This window comes from Lissotriton helveticus, chromosome 7, assembly GCF_964261635.1.
Source record: "Lissotriton helveticus chromosome 7, aLisHel1.1, whole genome shotgun sequence".
Lineage (NCBI taxonomy): Eukaryota > Metazoa > Chordata > Amphibia > Caudata > Salamandridae > Lissotriton > Lissotriton helveticus.
The window spans coordinates 487,874,895-487,892,775 of record NC_136068.1 but is presented as its reverse complement, the minus strand read 5'-3'; the positions used below and the strand labels follow the sequence as shown (position 1 = coordinate 487,892,775).

The following is a 17,881-nucleotide window of genomic DNA, read 5'->3' as shown; positions in this document are numbered from 1 at the left end:
CCTGGCAGTTAAGGTGCATTGTGGGCACAGTAGTTTTATGGATTAGTTTCATTCCAAATCATGCACCATGAAGGCCGGATCCCAACATTTTCACGACACAAATAATGCTCAATTCATTGAATTCAATGATGAAACATCATGACGCTACATGCAGTCCAAACGGACTATTAATGATGTAGCTAAGTATGCTTACATCTTAAAGCGCCAATTTCATCTCGAACAATATTAAACAGAGATGAAATTGGCGCTTTAAGATGTAAGCATACTTAGCTACATCATTAATAGTCCGTTTGGACTGCATGTAGCGTCATGATGTTTCATCATTGAATTCAATGAATTGAGCATTATTTGTGTCGTGAAAATGTTGGGATCCGGCCTTCATGGTGCATGATTTGGAATGAAACTAATCCATAAAACTGCTGTGCCCACAATGCACCTTAACTGCCAGGTGGTGACTACAGGTATAAAGTGTGGAAAGTGATGATGGACTAATGTTTGTACCGTGACCAGGGACAGATTGTTGTCCGAAACGCGTAGGTGGGGATCCTACAGAAAATAAACTTAAGAATTGAACCTATGGAGTAGTGTGCGGCGTGTTTCTTGATTGAAACGATTTTTGCTGAAAGGTATCCTGCGAGGGTGTCCTGAACCTCGCCGCCGGCACCAGCTACAGAGCTCCTCTCACTATTGGGACATTTGCTCACACATGAACTTTCCGTGAGAGGGAGCCCAGCTTCATTGCTTCGCTTGTTTGAACAATTAATCGATATGGTATAAACCCTATGTGGATTACAAAGATCCTGCCAACACGAACGGCGAGTCAAACGAGATCTGACATTTTCCGAAGGGTTTTTTCTCTTTTCAAAGCGGAGCCAGCAAAGAGACACACAAACGAAAGGAACCCGCGCTGTCACCGGTCGAGCGCCGACTGGATGTGCCGGAGGGCACTACCAGCTACGGGAGACTCCTGGTAAGTGACAAGCTCTGTTGTTTAACGTTAATGGGTGTCTAGAAGCTGCAGCGAGAGAAAGAATAAAACGCTGTCAAACGTTTGAAGCGGTTTATTGTGTCTGTTCACAACATTGGAACAGCGATTCACTTACTCCTGGTTCAACATTATTTTCTGAAGAGGAAGGAGCACTGGGGCTCCGTGAAGTCTAAAACCGGCATAAAATTCCCTGCAAAACAAACATTTGTCACGAAGCTAAAGATATTAGTCACAATTGAATAAACTACCATTATAACGTATCCCAAATACCGCCACTTCTCACTATGGAACAAAGAACAGCCAAACGCGCAGAAAAAGCGGAGAACATCTTCACTAAAAGTGCTGCAGGGTCCAACAAAACGGCGAGTAAAAACATAACTGGCGCCAATGCTAAACCAACAACCAAACAATTATTCCAGCAACTAGAAAAACTACAGAGAAAAGAAATCTCAAAAAGCTGGGAAATTTTGACCTTGGATAAATATATAGAACTAGGTTTAATTCCAAGAGGACTACGTATATTTACCCTACCTAATCATCCGGATACCAGCCGAGAAATGCTGGAAGAGTGGGGTTTAAACAATATGGCCTGTTCAAAAAACATGATTTTAATCATATTGAAGCATGCTAAAATTGATATTGACATCTTACATATCAAAATAAAAGAGTTGGAGGACCAGATACAGGCAACAGGCGAAGATGAGGAAATTGTCAATAACTTACGCAAAAACATGGATAAAAATCTGGATAGGCATGACAACGAAATCCAAGAACGTAAGCAGCGGAAATTTAAACGAGATGAGGCTGACTTCGCTAATGGCACAATATTCACTTTCGCAAAACGCTTCGACGCATTGAAACAGCCAAATGCGGTATCAGGAAATGCACAATATGATACCACTGTGAGTGAAACAGAGTCTGAAGTGAGCGAAGGAGAACAAAATAGAGTGCCGCCAAAAAGACTTACCTTTGGAGAGGAGCTAGAAATGCTCCACAGAGATCAACAAACCCCAAAGCCAAGGGGAAGGGGTCGTGGCAATATATCAATGAGAGGAGGTGGAAGGGGACGAATGGCAAACCCCACCCAAGGAGGAAAACCCGGAGAGGAAAAAAATCAAAGATATCCTCTCCGCAACAGGACAGTCAAAAAGTAAAAGAAACATCGAAAACAGACCCTAGACTGATAATCAACTTATCAGATTACATCTTAACCAAACCGGAGGAGACCTTGTTGAGTAAAGGATTATCGTTTTGTCCAGACAAACATCAGGACCAAGTTGAAACACGGATTGATTTATATAAATACGTGCGCAAATTGAAACTAAAAAATTTTTTTTCAAAAAAGAAGCGTGCTGAACTAACAACCCCAGCGAGTGAACAAGCTCAAACTAATGAACTTGGCATAATGGCAGTAGCGGATGCAAACAGTCTACAAACAGCCTATGAGCTAGCGCACCAAATGGATCCAACTGATTTGACTAACACTCAAGTACTCTCCCAAATGGGTCATGAAATTGGAACACGTCCTAAAACCACTCTGAAGAGTAAATCGAAATTTTGTCCTGTTTTGCATCCAGGCAATCGCATAGATGTCTTTCATGATTTAGTGGTGGCAGAACTTGAAACTATGAATAACCTAACCAACACTAAAAAGGAAAACGTTACAAAAAAGGAACGCATAGCTCTGAAAAATCTCCAGTCGAATGTCCTGATAGAAATCAAACCAGCGGACAAGGGAGGGAATATTGTTATACAGAACAAAAGAGACTACGTGGAAGAAGCTAATCGCCAATTAAACAATGAAAATAATTATGAAGTCTTACAGGAGAATCCAATGGCAATTATGATGTATAAACTGCATTCATGCATACAAACTTGGCAAGAAAATGGCCTCTTAAGCATGGAAGAAAAAAAGTTTCTAACAACTACACATCCAATAATGCCCACCATATATTTTCTCCCGAAAATACATAAGACTCTGGTCAAACCACCTGCCCGACCAATAATATCGAGCTGTGGATCGTTGTGCGAAAATGTATCTTCATATGTGGACTACTTTCTGGCACCCCTTGTCCCAACTCTGAGTTCCTATATTAAAGACACTGGGGACTTCCTGAGAATTATCATGGGAGTGAACTGGCAACCTGATTACTGGCTAGCAACAATAGACGTTGTCTCGTTATATACTTCTATCCAGCGGGACATCGGACTGACAGCAATCAAGTACTTTCTGGGGCAAAAACCAATATCAGAATTACGACACACCAACATGGTAATCGATATGATGACCTTTTGCCTAGATAATAACGTTTTCATTTTTGACAAAAAAGTTTACAGACAAACCTGCGGATGTGCCATGGGTGTTTCCTTCTCTCCTAGCTATGCGAACCTCACGATGGGTTGGTGGGAAAAACACATAGCTTGGGGAGAAGGAAATGAGCCATATACCACGGACGTGGTTATATGGCTAAGATTTATAGATGATTTGTTCCTCCTCTGGAAAGGGACCAAACAGAAACTGGTGGAATACATTGCTATTCTCAATGAGAATGAAGTTGGACTACAATTTACGTCAAACATACAGAAAGAAGAAATAGAATTTCTCGATACCAAAGTCTATGTTAGAAATAATAGACTGGAAACAACTGTATTCAGAAAAGCAACCTCAACAAACAGTGTGTTACATGGAAGCAGCTTCCATCCAACCTCACTAAAAAAGAGCATCCCTTATGGGGAATTCATTAGAATGAAAAGGAATTGCTCGGAAGAAACGGAAATGGAGAACAAATTCAAAGAGACAAAAGATCGATTCTCCAAGCGTGGATATAAACACACTGACATAATCAAAGGAGAACAAAAAGCAAGAGCCAAGACCAGAGCAGAAACTCTAATAACAAAACAGAGTCCAATTGAACAGAGTGAAGAAAATGACCAACCGCGATTAGTATTAACATACTCCAAGGAAAGTTACAACATCAAGCGAGCACTGCAAAAATACTGGGATGTATTAAAAAAAGACAATGATATAGGCAGCCTAATCGGCGACAAACCACTTGTAACATATCGCAAAGCTCCATCAATTCGTGATACTCTAGTTAACAGCCACTTCAAACAAATAAGAAATCAAAGTTGGTTGGAAAAGAGACAATTGGGTTTTAGTAAATGCATGAAATGCAAAGCCTGTAAGATTGGACTAAATTTGAAATCACTCACTGATCCCAGGGGCAGGACTTTCGACATCCGGAACAAAATCACTTGTGACTCACAATTTGTAGTATATTTAATTCAATGCTTCTGTGGTAAGCAGTACATTGGCTCGACAATTTGCCCTTTGAAGAAGAGAATTCTTGAACATACTAGAGCAATTCAGAACAATGACCAAACCTACGCAACAGCTAAACACCTGAACTCACATCCAGGGAAAACCTGGAAAGACATGAAATATTCAGGAATAGCGATGGTTGGCGAGAATGAGAGAGGTGGTGATAGATTAACTAACTTGAGAAGGCTTGAGTCCAAGCTAATAATCAGATTCAAAACAAGAAGCCCTTGGGGTCTCAATGCCGATGAGGAACTCCATGTACATTTATAAGCTTGATACCATCATTAATACTCTGTTTGACCAAATAAGTGTTATAGTCCATAATTCTCGTAGCATCTGTAGAAATGAAATGCTGTAGTAACAAATAAGTTTCTGTATTTAACAAACCTAGTAATTTACATTCAATTTGTGATAAGCTGTAAATCGATTTTAATTATTCAAGCATCATGATTACTGTTGATCCACAGCATGGAGCGACTCAATGTATGCTCATAGGCACTCAGCCATCACTGATAATTAGGACACTTAGTCCACTACGAACAATATTAAACAGAGATGAAATTGGCGCTTTAAGATGTAAGCATACTTAGCTACATCATTAATAGTCCGTTTGGACTGCATGTAGCGTCATGATGTTTCATCATTGAATTCAATGAATTGAGCATTATTTGTGTCGTGAAAATGTTGGGATCCGGCCTTCATGGTGCATGATTTGGAATGAAACTAATCCATAAAACTACTGTGCCCACAATGCACCTTAACTGCCAGGTGGTGACTACAGGTATAAAGTGTGGAAAGTGATGATGGACTAATGTTTGTACCGTGACCAGGGACAGATTGTTGTCCGAAACGCGTAGGTGGGGATCCTACAGAAAATAAACTTAAGAATTGAACCTATGGAGTAGTGTGCGGCGTGTTTCTTGATTGAAACGATTTTTGCTGAAAGGTATCCTGCGAGGGTGTCCTGAACCTCGCCGCCGGCACCAGCTACAGAGCTCCTCTCACTATTGGGACATTTGCTCATACAAATATATATATATATATATATATATATATATATATATATATATATATATATATATATATATATATATATGTACAAGAGATAGATAGATAGATAGATAGATAGATAGATAGATAGATAGATAGATAGATAGATAGATAGATAGATAGATAGATAGATAGATAGATAGATAGATAGATAGATAGATAGATAGATAGACATTGACTGAAAAAACAAAAGTTACAGGGATGTTATAGTTAGGAAAGAGAATTTAAAAAACCTAAGAAATCCACGGAAAATACCAAAGGTTACAGGGACATTATAGTTAGGCTCACGTTTCACTCTTACAAAACCAGTGAAATACAGCAGTGATAGTTATCTGAGCTAACTATAACTTAAGTTCCAGCAATGCACTGCTTATGACATCGCATATTACATCCCTGATGACATCTCAAATTACAGCACTGATTACACCATCCTCAGAACCAATCGCACATCCATTCACACACCCACACAAACACTCATACACTCACTCACTCACACATCCTTACAACCGCTCACACACCCATCCATAGACAGAAGAGTGTAAGAGTAAAGTAATGCATGAAAATGTACTCATATGTAAGTTTATGTTTGTGATTAAGCATCTTCCTTGTGCAATTTGCATAATTACCGTTTGCAGAAATTGATCAAAATGACAAAAACAAATTACACAAAATTAAGTGTAATTATACAAAATGCTGCCTTCAGCATTTTCTATTAGATTTGTATAGCACAAAATGCTTCTTCACATCTATTTTTGGCATGAGGACGCATATTGTGAAAAAAATAGCACAAAATCACATGTGCCACACACATTGTTTGGTCTGTTTGTGTTCTTCTCGTGCTTACTCGATCGGATTTATATCATGAATGAAATCTAAATTACATGATGTGGAGAAAAGAGGTTTACTATAAACCGTGTAGAACTCAAAGCTATTTTTCTGAAACTTTTCCAGACGCTCTTCAAAGAAACATTTTCCAGTTCCTAACATGCAGCACAGCTTCTCTTTTCTGCCTGAGTTTGGTCAGAGGGGCCTGTCTCATTCCCTATGTCATCGTACAGAGACATTTTTGGCTGTGTTTCAACACAGAATTTTTACGTTGGAAAGTCTACTGAGGGTTTGGGTTGTACAAAATAGGCGCTAGAACAGTGCGCAACGTGAATATTAATTAGTGAGAGGTCCAGATAGTAGAATGGTGCTGCCAGTAGAGAGGAAACCCTAAAGCCCCTCGGAAGCGGCCTGGTGGGGAACACCAGAACACCACATAAACTTATAGCAGGTACTGTGCACACGTACTGTGTAAAACAACTTCAGTAAGTATAAATAGTCCATAAATCCAACAAACAAGAGACACCAATTTTTTGTCTTGAAGACAATATTGTTCCTGATTATGCATACGTTGTTCTCCAAATTGTGGTTGCTGTGATACTAACAGCCATGTCATAAATGTACTTCTGTCATATGTTAAGACCTTTCTATTGTTCAAATACGATCCCTTAGGCCACCTGACTTTGATTATAGATGTTCTTGACCAGCTGTTTAAATTTCAGCATGGTGTACGCTTTCCTTGCATCACTACCAGTCCACTTAATGACACCAGAGACGAGACCGTAGACACTACTTCCTGTCTTAGGCACGTCCCGTCTTTCAGCACTATTGACGTTATAGTCTTTCTAGGGCGGCACTCACTTCCTGTTCAATTCCATACACGCTTGCGCACGCCCATAGCATTCCTATTTCAGGCCGGCCTCCGCCCGGGCAGGCCATCTCCTGCTCACCAGTTACGGACCGAACGTACCCGCACACTGACCATTGTCAGGTAAGACTCCTGCCTGTTTTGTTGTATCCCCTGCTATTACTGCCCTGGAAGTAGTACCCTACTCAGTACTCTTCGCTTACTTCGTGCCTCTATGTTTTCACCCCTGCAGGAGATCGCGTGTTAGTTGTACCTGACTACACGGTATTTTTCTACTTGTTCGAGTCACTTTCCTTGAGTTCGTAGTCCCCGACAAAATACCTGGGACCACGCGATTTATCCTCTCTACACCGGTGAGCCTGACATTCTCACCAATTTTAGCTGATACTTTTTCTAGCGACACGTATTTGTTCTCTTGCCCTCACCCAACAGTTTATCTATTATTCATTTTCCCTTACAGCCCAGTTACTCAAGCGCCCTTTTCAGGTAAAGCACTAGCGATTCATTCACGATCACACGGGCACTTTCCTTTTTCTCTTTTGGGATCGTATTTTAGACACCTATATATACTAGCAGCCCGTCCCGACGTTGTCCGGGTATGAAATAGAATGTGTGTAATGTGTGTATTCAGATACGGTCATTCGCGTGTTCCCCCGCTTGAGGCCCAGCTGCAGCCCTGGTTCATGTTAGCAGGTGCATGTAATTAGTGTAGTGATCCGCGGCCTGAGCCCGGATACAGACCTGGCTGATGTTAGCAGGCGCGTGTAATTTGGTTTAATGTGATAGTTCAGTAAAAGCGTGCATGAGAGGCTGCAGTAATTGTCCCCGCAGACACGCTCAGTCGTGTGTGCCCCCGCTTGAGGGCCAGCGGCGACCGTCTAACAATTAGAATTGTGTGAGTCTTGAATGATTGTTTCCCGCTGTTCTTATTTTTTTATGACCCACACCGACGCTCTTCGGCCCGAGTGCTTTTTAGACGCACCCAGGCCAAGCCACACACTGCGTTCGGCCCTTTCTGACGCACCCAGGCCAAGGCACACACTGCATTTGGCACCCCCAGTATGTGTGAGACAACGGGCAGACCCCCAAGGGAGTCTTGCGAATGGTTACTTACCACGCTTCGAGGTGAACGCCTTTGTGACGCCCCCAGCACACGGCCACAGCAGACGATCTGATTAATGTACGACCCAGATGGCATGAAGTGCGGAACATAGCACACGCCCCCAGCGTGCCCCTTGATGCGGCGCAATTGCATAATTGGCGCTTCACATGGCATGAAGGGCGGACACACGCCCACAGCGCGGACACACGCCCACAGCGTTTGTCACGGCCCCAGCGTGTCCCGCCCCCAGCATGCCCCTTGATGCGGCGCAATTACGACTCACATGGCATGAAGGGCGGAACGTACCACACACCCCCAGCGTTTGTCATGCCCCCAGCACACGCCCACAGCAGAACACAGACACGCCCACAAGGGACTACTTTGCTGGCATGGTTCTTTTACCTTTTAAATGTATATGGTGGCCGTCTGCATAGCCTATGTCCTTCTGCTGCAACTGCCTTTCCAACGCTGTATTGGGTGTTGTGATTGGTGCTGTGGTTACTGAGATTACCCGCCTCAAAGGTTTGGGCTCTCTCTTTATAATATTAGTATGGATATATATATATATATAGATAGAGAGAGAGAGAGAGAGAGAGAGAGAGAGAGAGAGAGAGAGAGATAGAGAGGGAGAGATTTTTTATGTTTTTTTGTAGGGGAGAACCCCAACTCCACACTTTGAAAAAGAAAACAATTATTATTATTTTTTATGGGGAAGGACTTCCAAACAACAGTTACTAATTACCCTTACCACCCTGTTCCTCTACCTACCCCAAAACCCTAAAATACCCTTACCATATAAAACCCTTACGCACCCGACATTAACAACCCTATTCTCCTACCCACCCCAATGACTTAAATGTATACACATACAAACACACACACAGTCAGACTTACCATGCGTGGTAAAGGTATGCATTGTAAAAGCACCCAAAAACATGCATGGTAAATCTATGCATCGTAAAAGCTATGTGTTCAAGGCTCTGAGTGGTTATAACTGGGTTGTAAAACATGTTTCCCTCAGCATCAAGTGTATCGGAAAAAAACAGTTCTATTGGAAAATAGCACTAAAGTAAATGACACCGTTACTTTAACTGGGCCCTTGAAAAGGAAATTCCGTCTCTTCAGCCAGCTCAGAATGATATCATATCTATTAATCAATTCTTTTTCTGATTCGGGAACCCTCATGGATTCTTATAAAAATGATCAGTTACCCCTTTTGGTACATCTTAACACCCCTGATGACACCTTCTCATTGAGATCTGGTTCCTCATTTGAATGTACAACTTTTCCTGGGTTCTATCCAGCCCATTGAGCTAATGGCCTCCTACGATACACATCACAGACCTTGTTGCCTGATAGTCAGCCTTTCTTTCTTTGGTAGCAAACACCAATGGAAGGAGAATTAGCAAGTGGTGGTGAAGTATCTGTTGACACTGTGCATTTGATTCCACAAAGGGAAGGCGGTTCTCCAGATTGTTATCTCTGACACAGCAACAGTGCATAAATAATTTAATGTAAATCATGGAATAATTATTCCTGTATGTCATTCTCAACTTTATGGCTGAGACTCTTTAAGAACTCCACTGGCTTCCAGTGAAGTAAAGAGACATGTTGTAGGCACTATTCTTAGCTCATAAAACCCTGTATCCCCTTGAACATCTGAGAAGCCAGCCTAATCTGCTTAGATTTAGGAAGGAGCTTAAAACATGGCTATTTTCTGGCTGAATATGAAACTTTATATTCAGTAGGCCTTTGTTCTGGAACTACTCAGTAGACAGTGCTTTGACATTAGCACCAAGACGTTCAATCGCGTTAGACGTTTAATCAATGGCAATATCAATATGCTTAGTCATGTTGGCCGCAACACTCCACAATGGGAATGCTTCCAGTACTCTAAATGTGTTGGCCCTCATTACGAGGGCCACTTGGATGTATGTCGTACTACGCATGCATTTACAACGCATGCCTTTACCACGCAGGTTTTACAACGCAAGTCGTTACAACGACTTGCGTTAGGGGGCGCTGGATAGTGAATAGTTTAATTTACAATTCCAACTCCAGTCCCCGTGGACAGTAGGGAAGGTTTTGGATAGTAAATTAAACTATTCCCTATCCTACAGCGCCCCCCAGCGCAAGTCGTTGTAACGACTTGCGTTGTAAAAGTTGCGTGGTAAAGGTACTGCGTGGTAAAAGTTGCGTTGTAAACGCTGTTCACCGTGCCACTTTATTCCCAGGAGATAAAATCATCCGGGGGAATATTCATACAGGAGGGTTCATTTTTTTCTGCAGTTCAGGATTACCTCCCCATTCTGGGTTCACCAAGTCATTATGAGAATAACATTGATATACAATAAAATTTCCCCTGTTCTCAGCTGTATCCCAGTGTATTACATTTTTCAACATACACATTTCTACAGCTTTTAACTGGTGAAATTTGTAAAACTGCTGGGCCTCTGCACACTTTGAACACTACTTGTAATTCGGATTTGGACTCATGCTCCTATTTGCAACAGAATCATGATTACCGGGGCACTCGCAATACAACTCCTTTTTGGAATGGGCAAGCATTATCAGAGCATCTGATTGCTTAAACAGCCAATAGGGGACTGTCCTTAAGCACGATGGCAGTAGAAGTCTCCATGCTGGATGCTAAATGGATAACCTCTTCTACTTTGAAAGGCTGCAAAATTAGAAATATCCATTCTCTGATAGCAGTGTTTGTTTGCTCACTTCACCAGAGCTTTGGCAGTGTTGATGGCATTTCTAAGACATTTACTTATTGCAGCATCATTTGGGCAGCAACAGATACTTCTCATGCTTTTGTAAGCCTCTTGAAGCAGTTGTGGGACAGGAAGTTATGTGCAGCCTGTTTTATTAAAGCCAGGCCAGGCACACTGTATCTTCTCCAACCAAGTTGGAAAGGAGGGTGAGTATACCAAAGAGAGACTCACTATAAATGTCATGCCTCACTATGAAGGTCATTTTCCCTTCTGTCTGGTGAGATCCATCTCATTCTGCCTGGAGGTACTTTCTTGACTTACCCAGCTTATGACTCTCTGTCAAAATAAATAAGCAGTGTTAAGATCATTGTATTAAATGGGATCCCTCTTGCTTGAAAGTGCATTAGGTGTCAGGGGTGAGTTGGCAAGTGTTTCTTCTTAGGTTGATCAGGTTTTGAACAGGAATTTGTGAACCCCAGAGAACAGTACAAAATGGAATTGTGAGGTGGTTGATCAGGTGTATGTGTGTAAGCATCTTGTTTAAATGTGGATGAAAATAGTTTACTGTATCAATTCTTCCTCTATGCAGGACAGTCCCCTCAAGATATGAGACAACATCCATGTTATCACTGTATACTCCTAAGGAGTCGTAAGATGCACCTTAGACTGAACATAGTTCCAGCCTTTTTTTGCCATGTTTGCGTCTCGTCAGTGTGATGGTTGATCTGCTTTGAGTGATGCAACTGGAGTATACTGCTGATATCAAAATACTTCACTAACATGTAGAGAGAAGTGAGAAAAAAACTACAACGGTTTTGTGCAGTCAGAAACCACCTATGATCACTCCTTTCTGTTGCTCTCATTAACTGTGTTCTTCACTCTAGGACCAAAGCACAATCAAAATGTTGTGTAAGCAAATGTTAGTCTGAGGAACACTACATTTTAGAACTTTTCAGAGTATGACCCTTATGTCTGCCATTGGAGAATTCTTTCTTTCATTTTCTTGAAGAGTTTAGATGATAATTTAGAACTGGACTCCCCTGAAACCAATGAAAAAATAGCTTGTGTAACTATATTGAAATCTTGCCTTTTAACACTATGGGCCAATTATGATGTTGGACGGATCACCACTGACAGACAGTCGGTGGCGGTCCATCCAACATCTGAGGCTGCGGTCCGACCGCCACATAATGATTCGGTCAGTCGGAGTGCAGCAGATGGAGGGACCGACCAATTTCTACGACAGGCTCTAGGAGCCTGTAAGATAATCAGTCAGAGCATAATCCCTACAATGAAACAGTGTCTGCAGACGCACCACTGTAGGGATTATAATGTCCCTTTTACCTCTGCCTTTAAATGGCGGTCTGATCGCCATTTAAAGGCAGTCAGAATGGGATTTTGGGGGCCCCTAGTAGGGCTCCTGTCCCCATGGGCCTCCGTTATGGGGCCAGGGGGCCCATGTGGTGCCCCAAAACATCCATGCATTGTGTGCCAGGCATCACATGGTGCCTGGCAGACGGTATATGGATGTTTAAAAGCCTGCCTTTATCAATTGTGGCTTGTGCTGGGGCTCTTTTCTGGGCCGCAGCAAAATCCGCAATTGAGAAGGGCATTTTCTGACCACCTTCACGGTGGGCGGATCGTAATAATTCAGGTGGAGATGCCGAGTACATGTCGGACAGCCTCCATACTGACATGATTGCGGTCAGACATTCGTCCGACTGCCTTCGTAATGAGGGCCTATGAAGTAAATGCAGTTTATCTATTTCAGAAGGTACATTCTACAAATAGAATTGCTCATAGGAGTCTACAGAAGTTGGACTCAAAATAACAATGTTGATTCACCATGGCATAGTGCGATATTCAAGCCATAGGGACTCAGGAAAGGCAGTTTTCAACTATATGGCTTACTCTTCTTAAGCTCAAACTGCCTTTTTGGTGCATCAACCTGTTGGGAAACCTGTCCATTTCCAACCCACTTGACTCTTGTGTGTTCTCCATGTTAATGTTTGATGAAATGGGTTTCTTCTGCATGTGACTTGATTCTGTTGCTTGATAGCTTGTTGAGGTTATGAAATGCTTAATGTTCTCGCTTATTGTTCGCCTTCGCTCTCCTTTCTGCCTTTCAGATCAAAATGGACTCCCAGATGACAAAGCAGGCCCTGAACGAGATCGAGACGAGACACAACGAGATCATCAAGCTAGAGACGAGCATTAGGGAGCTGCACGATATGTTTGTTGACATGGCCATGCTGGTGGAGAGTCAGGTATGGATGGTGGGAGAATGTGATGGAAGTAGATGATAGGTGAACAAGTAAAAGGATGAAGAGGTGGAGATAGGGATTAGATAAAAATGGGGCTAGAGAAATGGATTCGTAGATATGTCGGTGGCTAGAGAGATAGAGAGATCAGCTGTTAGAGGGTTGGAATGATATAGATAACGGAAAGGGAAATGGATAAATGGAGCCATGGGCCCATGTAGAGATGGACAATGGAGAGATGTGTGATAGACATATGGACAGAGAGATGGACAGCTGGATGGACAGAGAGAGGAATGAACAAAGATCAATTAATATATAAAGAAATTGACAGGCATTACAAACCCATACAGCATTGGACATAGAGAGATAGATGGATAGAAAGATGGATGGATAAGGAGATGAAAGACTGGGATAGGGTTGGCTAGACAGAGTTTAATAAAGAGGTTTGAAGCACTGGGATAGATGGATGGAAAGACGACTTAATATAGAGAAAGCCTTGTAAAGATATTGGCCTAGCCAGATGTATAAATAGAAATGTATTGAGGCAAAGGTGGGTGAACAAAGAGTGGGACACATAGAGAGTTGTTGTAATTGCGGGAGTGGATAGGCAGGTCAACAGTAATGACATGTACTGAAAGATGGGTTCATAATTGGCAAGTAGAGACAAATATAGCGAGTTGAGTGGATAGACGTATGGGCAGATGTGTGGAAAGATTCACAAATGGAGGAATAGAAACACAGAGAGATAGGGATGAATGGGGCGAAACAAGGTGATAGTGGGGTGAGAGGTTTGCTGAATGAATGGATCGGGAGATAGATGTACAGAAATAAGGGACAGATAGAGCATTGAAGGAATAGAGAGATTATTTGCTGGAGAGATGACAGACAGGAAAGACAGAGGTGAGTAGTTAATAGAATGCCGCAGAGCTATCTTAATGGACACCGGCAAGAGAGATAGAGCAACAGTGAGAGATAAATGCCTGAAGGATGTGTTTGGATGAAATGAGGGAGAGGAGAGTTATGGATTGCATAATGGAGAAGTGTGTAGGTGGATGAATGGAAGAGGGCAGGTATGCCTAGGAAACATCAGTTGATTGGTTAATGAATGTAAATGTAGCAATGACAGACAGAGGGTTATCGAAAGTTATTGACAGCAGGAGGCTGGGATTGTGGTTGCCCTGTCCTACCTCTTGAACTTCTTGTGTTGTTCTGTCTTGGTTGTAGGGGGAGATGATCGACCGTATTGAGTACAATGTGGAACATTCCGTGGACTACGTGGAACGAGCCGTGTCTGACACCAAAAAGGCTGTAAAATACCAGAGCAAAGCACGCAGGGTGAGTAAAACACTCCTTCAACCCTCCCAACCAGAACTGTGTTGTTAGTAGCATGGAGTGTGTGGGCCTTGGGTCAAGAAGAGGTAGTCCACATCAGCAAAAGTGTGTTACATCTGCTGTCTTTGTCATGCGTCTTGCTGGTATAGAAAGTGAACAAGTCAATATTAATCTCATATTTATGAACATCTTCAGAAAACCTTAATTTCTGCTAAAACCATCAGTTATTTTATCACTATTCCATTTCACAACTTTATTTTGTGCTTACCAATTCAGTTAGTTGACCAAAAAGAGATGCTGAAATTCAAAGATTCCAAGTTTAGCTTTAATATAAAGAAAACAAATGGTATAGAATAGAAAAATTAAAGAACATGTTGCTCTGTAAACACTCCTTCAGATCAGAGAATCATTAGGGTGTGCAACTAAAGAGAGCAGGAGTCACAAAACAAAGTCCAGTTGGAGTTGGAAATCCCACCTGCTTAGGACTCTTCATATATTTGACGTCTCATGTTTTAGGGATTCACAGACATCCATAAAAATATTCTTGAGAATCTACGGCAGTTTTAGATTCTATATCCATGGAAGTACTTTCACCAGCCTTTATGTACGCCTGCAGATTTACCACTGAGGTCATGGGTATAAACATTTCAGAATTTGGCACAGATATACAGGGACAAGATTTCGATCCAAAATGGTGAATAATAATCCACATTTGTAAAGCGCACAATCACCCGTAAGGGTCTCTAGGCGCTGGGGGCAGTCAGGAAGATTAAGCAAGCTATTGCCCAGAGTCACATGGTGCTGGGCTAATCTGCCGCCGGTGATCAAACCGTGATCCCCAGATTCCGGAGTCAGTCCCCCTAGCCGCAGCGCCACACCTCTTCCCTGAATAACTACATGAACTCGGTAAGCCTGGGTTCTTTTTCATGCACTTTCTCCCAGTCTTATGGGAAAATAACTTGCATTTTCTGCCTGTTCAGAACAGACAAAAAAATATTATTACGAGGGCCAGTAGGAAGCAGGGGTATTGGCAGCAGGGCCAGACTGAGAATCACAAACCGGCCCTGGCAATAAAGTTGGACCGGGGACCATGAGGGTGTGGGGGGTGCTGGTTGGAAACACTGCTGTTGCTGCTGCTTTGTTACAGGAGGGCTGATATTCCAGCACTGCTGCAAAACTATCCACCAGTAACAAAAATGGCCCCTCCCCTACCGGCCCACTGGGAAAACATCCAGTGCCTGCTACGGCCAGCCCGGCCCTGGGTATTGGGTTTTGGGGCTGCAGGTTTAGGCCAGACTTCATCCTCTTTGAGGGGCGTTTTGTCTTCTTCTCCATGCTGCTACAGGGGTCAGGTGGGGCTGGGCAGTATTACTACCAAGGCCCCTGCCTTGGCAGGATCAAACAGAGGATCTAGAGTCTCTGGGCCCGAAATGATCAGATTTAAAGTTTGAAGACCCAATAATTCCGGGCCCAGCGATACTGGAGCTCTCAAAAATGTGTGAGGCAGATCCCACCACTCCTATTGAGGGCTTAAGTGGAAACTCCATTTGAAGTAGACTGGCAGAAATGCACTTTTGCACTTAATGTTCTTTTGATATTTTTCTCCAAATTGGAAACATTTTCACTATGGGAAACCCCTACCTAGACAAATTCTTTTTTTCCATTATTTGGTAATTGGAAGCACATTGCTGTATGAATCCATAACATTTCACAGATCTACTTCCTTGCATGGAAAACAAAAATCAGATGGAAACCAGAAGTTCTGTCAAAATTCACAATCTGGGCAGTTTGTGCGGTTCATGGCTGGAACATTTCCCGACCAGGAATAATTAAACTAACTACTTGAATTTTACCCAGCGGACCAGAGTGTTGTGGTTTTGTAGCCCAAATTGTCTCCACAAGTAAACTGTAAAACATGGAAATTTAATTGGTTCGTAATTGTGCTAATTTCTTCTACCAGGCCTATCCCCCCTGAAAAACAGAAATGCTTGGGTAACTTTTTCATCCCATTTCCAAACTCACTACTTGCTGTAGGTGTGCAAATGAAGTGAAAAACGTGTTGTACATTGTGTTGAATACCCACAATGTTATGGGTTTTTCAGTGTTTACAACATTTGCAAAGAACATCTCTCAGCCCCTAAGCCGGGTATACAATACTCCCTTTCCTAAACCTAAACTTATGATGATGCAGTTATTCTAACACTTTAAGTTCATTTTCCTGATGCTGTGACTTCAGACATGGAATTTTGAGCTGCAAGGGATTTGAATGAAAGACAAGCATTTACAAAGCACAAACAGCTGCCAAAAGAGTGTCTCGGCACTATCCATAAGTCAAAGCCCAACTACTGATAACAAACTTTAAAACGTGGAAAATAGGCAGGTTTTAATATGTTTTCTGAACTCACTCTCCGAGCATATACAGCGGAGGCATACCAGAAGCTCATTCTAGGCCTTTGCTGCAAGAGATGCAAAGGACCTACCTCCTCCCTTGCCCAACTTGTACTTGGGGATTGGGAGAAGATTCAGATTTTAAGACTGTAAACATCTGTTAATGGGATAGTATTTACATCTGCCCATAAGGTACTTGGGACCAATCCAGTAAAAGTCTCGGTGTACAAATGTCAGAGTTTTAAAAAGAATGCACTTTGCATGAGTCCCAGTGAAGTTGTTTCAAATGATCTATCATTGGGGTGTACTGGGAAAATGTTATAACCATTCCTACTACTACATTCTGAACGGTCTGCAAACGGATGGTAAGATATTTTGGCAGGTCAAGGTAGAGGCTCTTCACATTGTCAAGTCTAAGTGTGCTCAATACAGAAAAACAGGTAGCAGTGACTGAGACAGTCTAAAAGAATCAAGAAGGCACTCTCCATTGTCTAATGACAAGAATTTTAGAATGGCTGAGGGTTTCTTAAAAAGAGATCTGACTTTAGCCTACTTTCAGATTTTTAAATTCCACCTTTTGAGTGGGGCTACCCGATTCACGGTTAGGGCTAACCATTTGTTAACTAGGTCAATGTCAGTTTTTAGAGAAACTGATAAAGTGGGTGAGATATTAGCTAGTAAATAAATTAAATCTTGTTCATTGCCCTTACTGGTAATGTACTATTTGTTTCTGCTCTTCTTTGTTTCGTATTATTTCCTTCTAACAAAACAAAAGAAATAATAGAAGGTTCAGATCAGATTTCTGCCACCGGCCGGCTTACAAACAATGTGTTACGTTTAGCACAGATGGAGTAAATTATGTGGCCATCTAAATGGCTAGGATAACTGACTATTTGATTTAATTTGAAAATGGAAAGTATTTCATTAAGCGTTTGAATAACAGCATTATTTATTTCATCAATGAGAAGGGTATAGTAAAATTAGCAGTTTTGTAAGCAGTGTGTGGCTAAGATGTCAGTCAGCTA

The 17,881-nt window shown here is 42.0% G+C and overlaps 1 protein-coding gene across 1 annotated transcript in view; it reads left to right on the top strand.

Moving 5' to 3' along the window:
- The window catches only part of STX1B (syntaxin 1B), a 395,893-nt gene that overhangs the window by 303,199 nt on the left and 74,813 nt on the right, over window positions 1-17,881 (top strand). Inside the window, exons 8-9 of the mRNA XM_078650555.1 lie at window positions 13,005-13,142; window positions 14,361-14,471. Of these exons, the coding sequence (XP_078506681.1) occupies window positions 13,005-13,142; window positions 14,361-14,471 (249 nt within the window). The remainder of the gene's footprint in view (window positions 1-13,004; window positions 13,143-14,360; window positions 14,472-17,881) is intronic.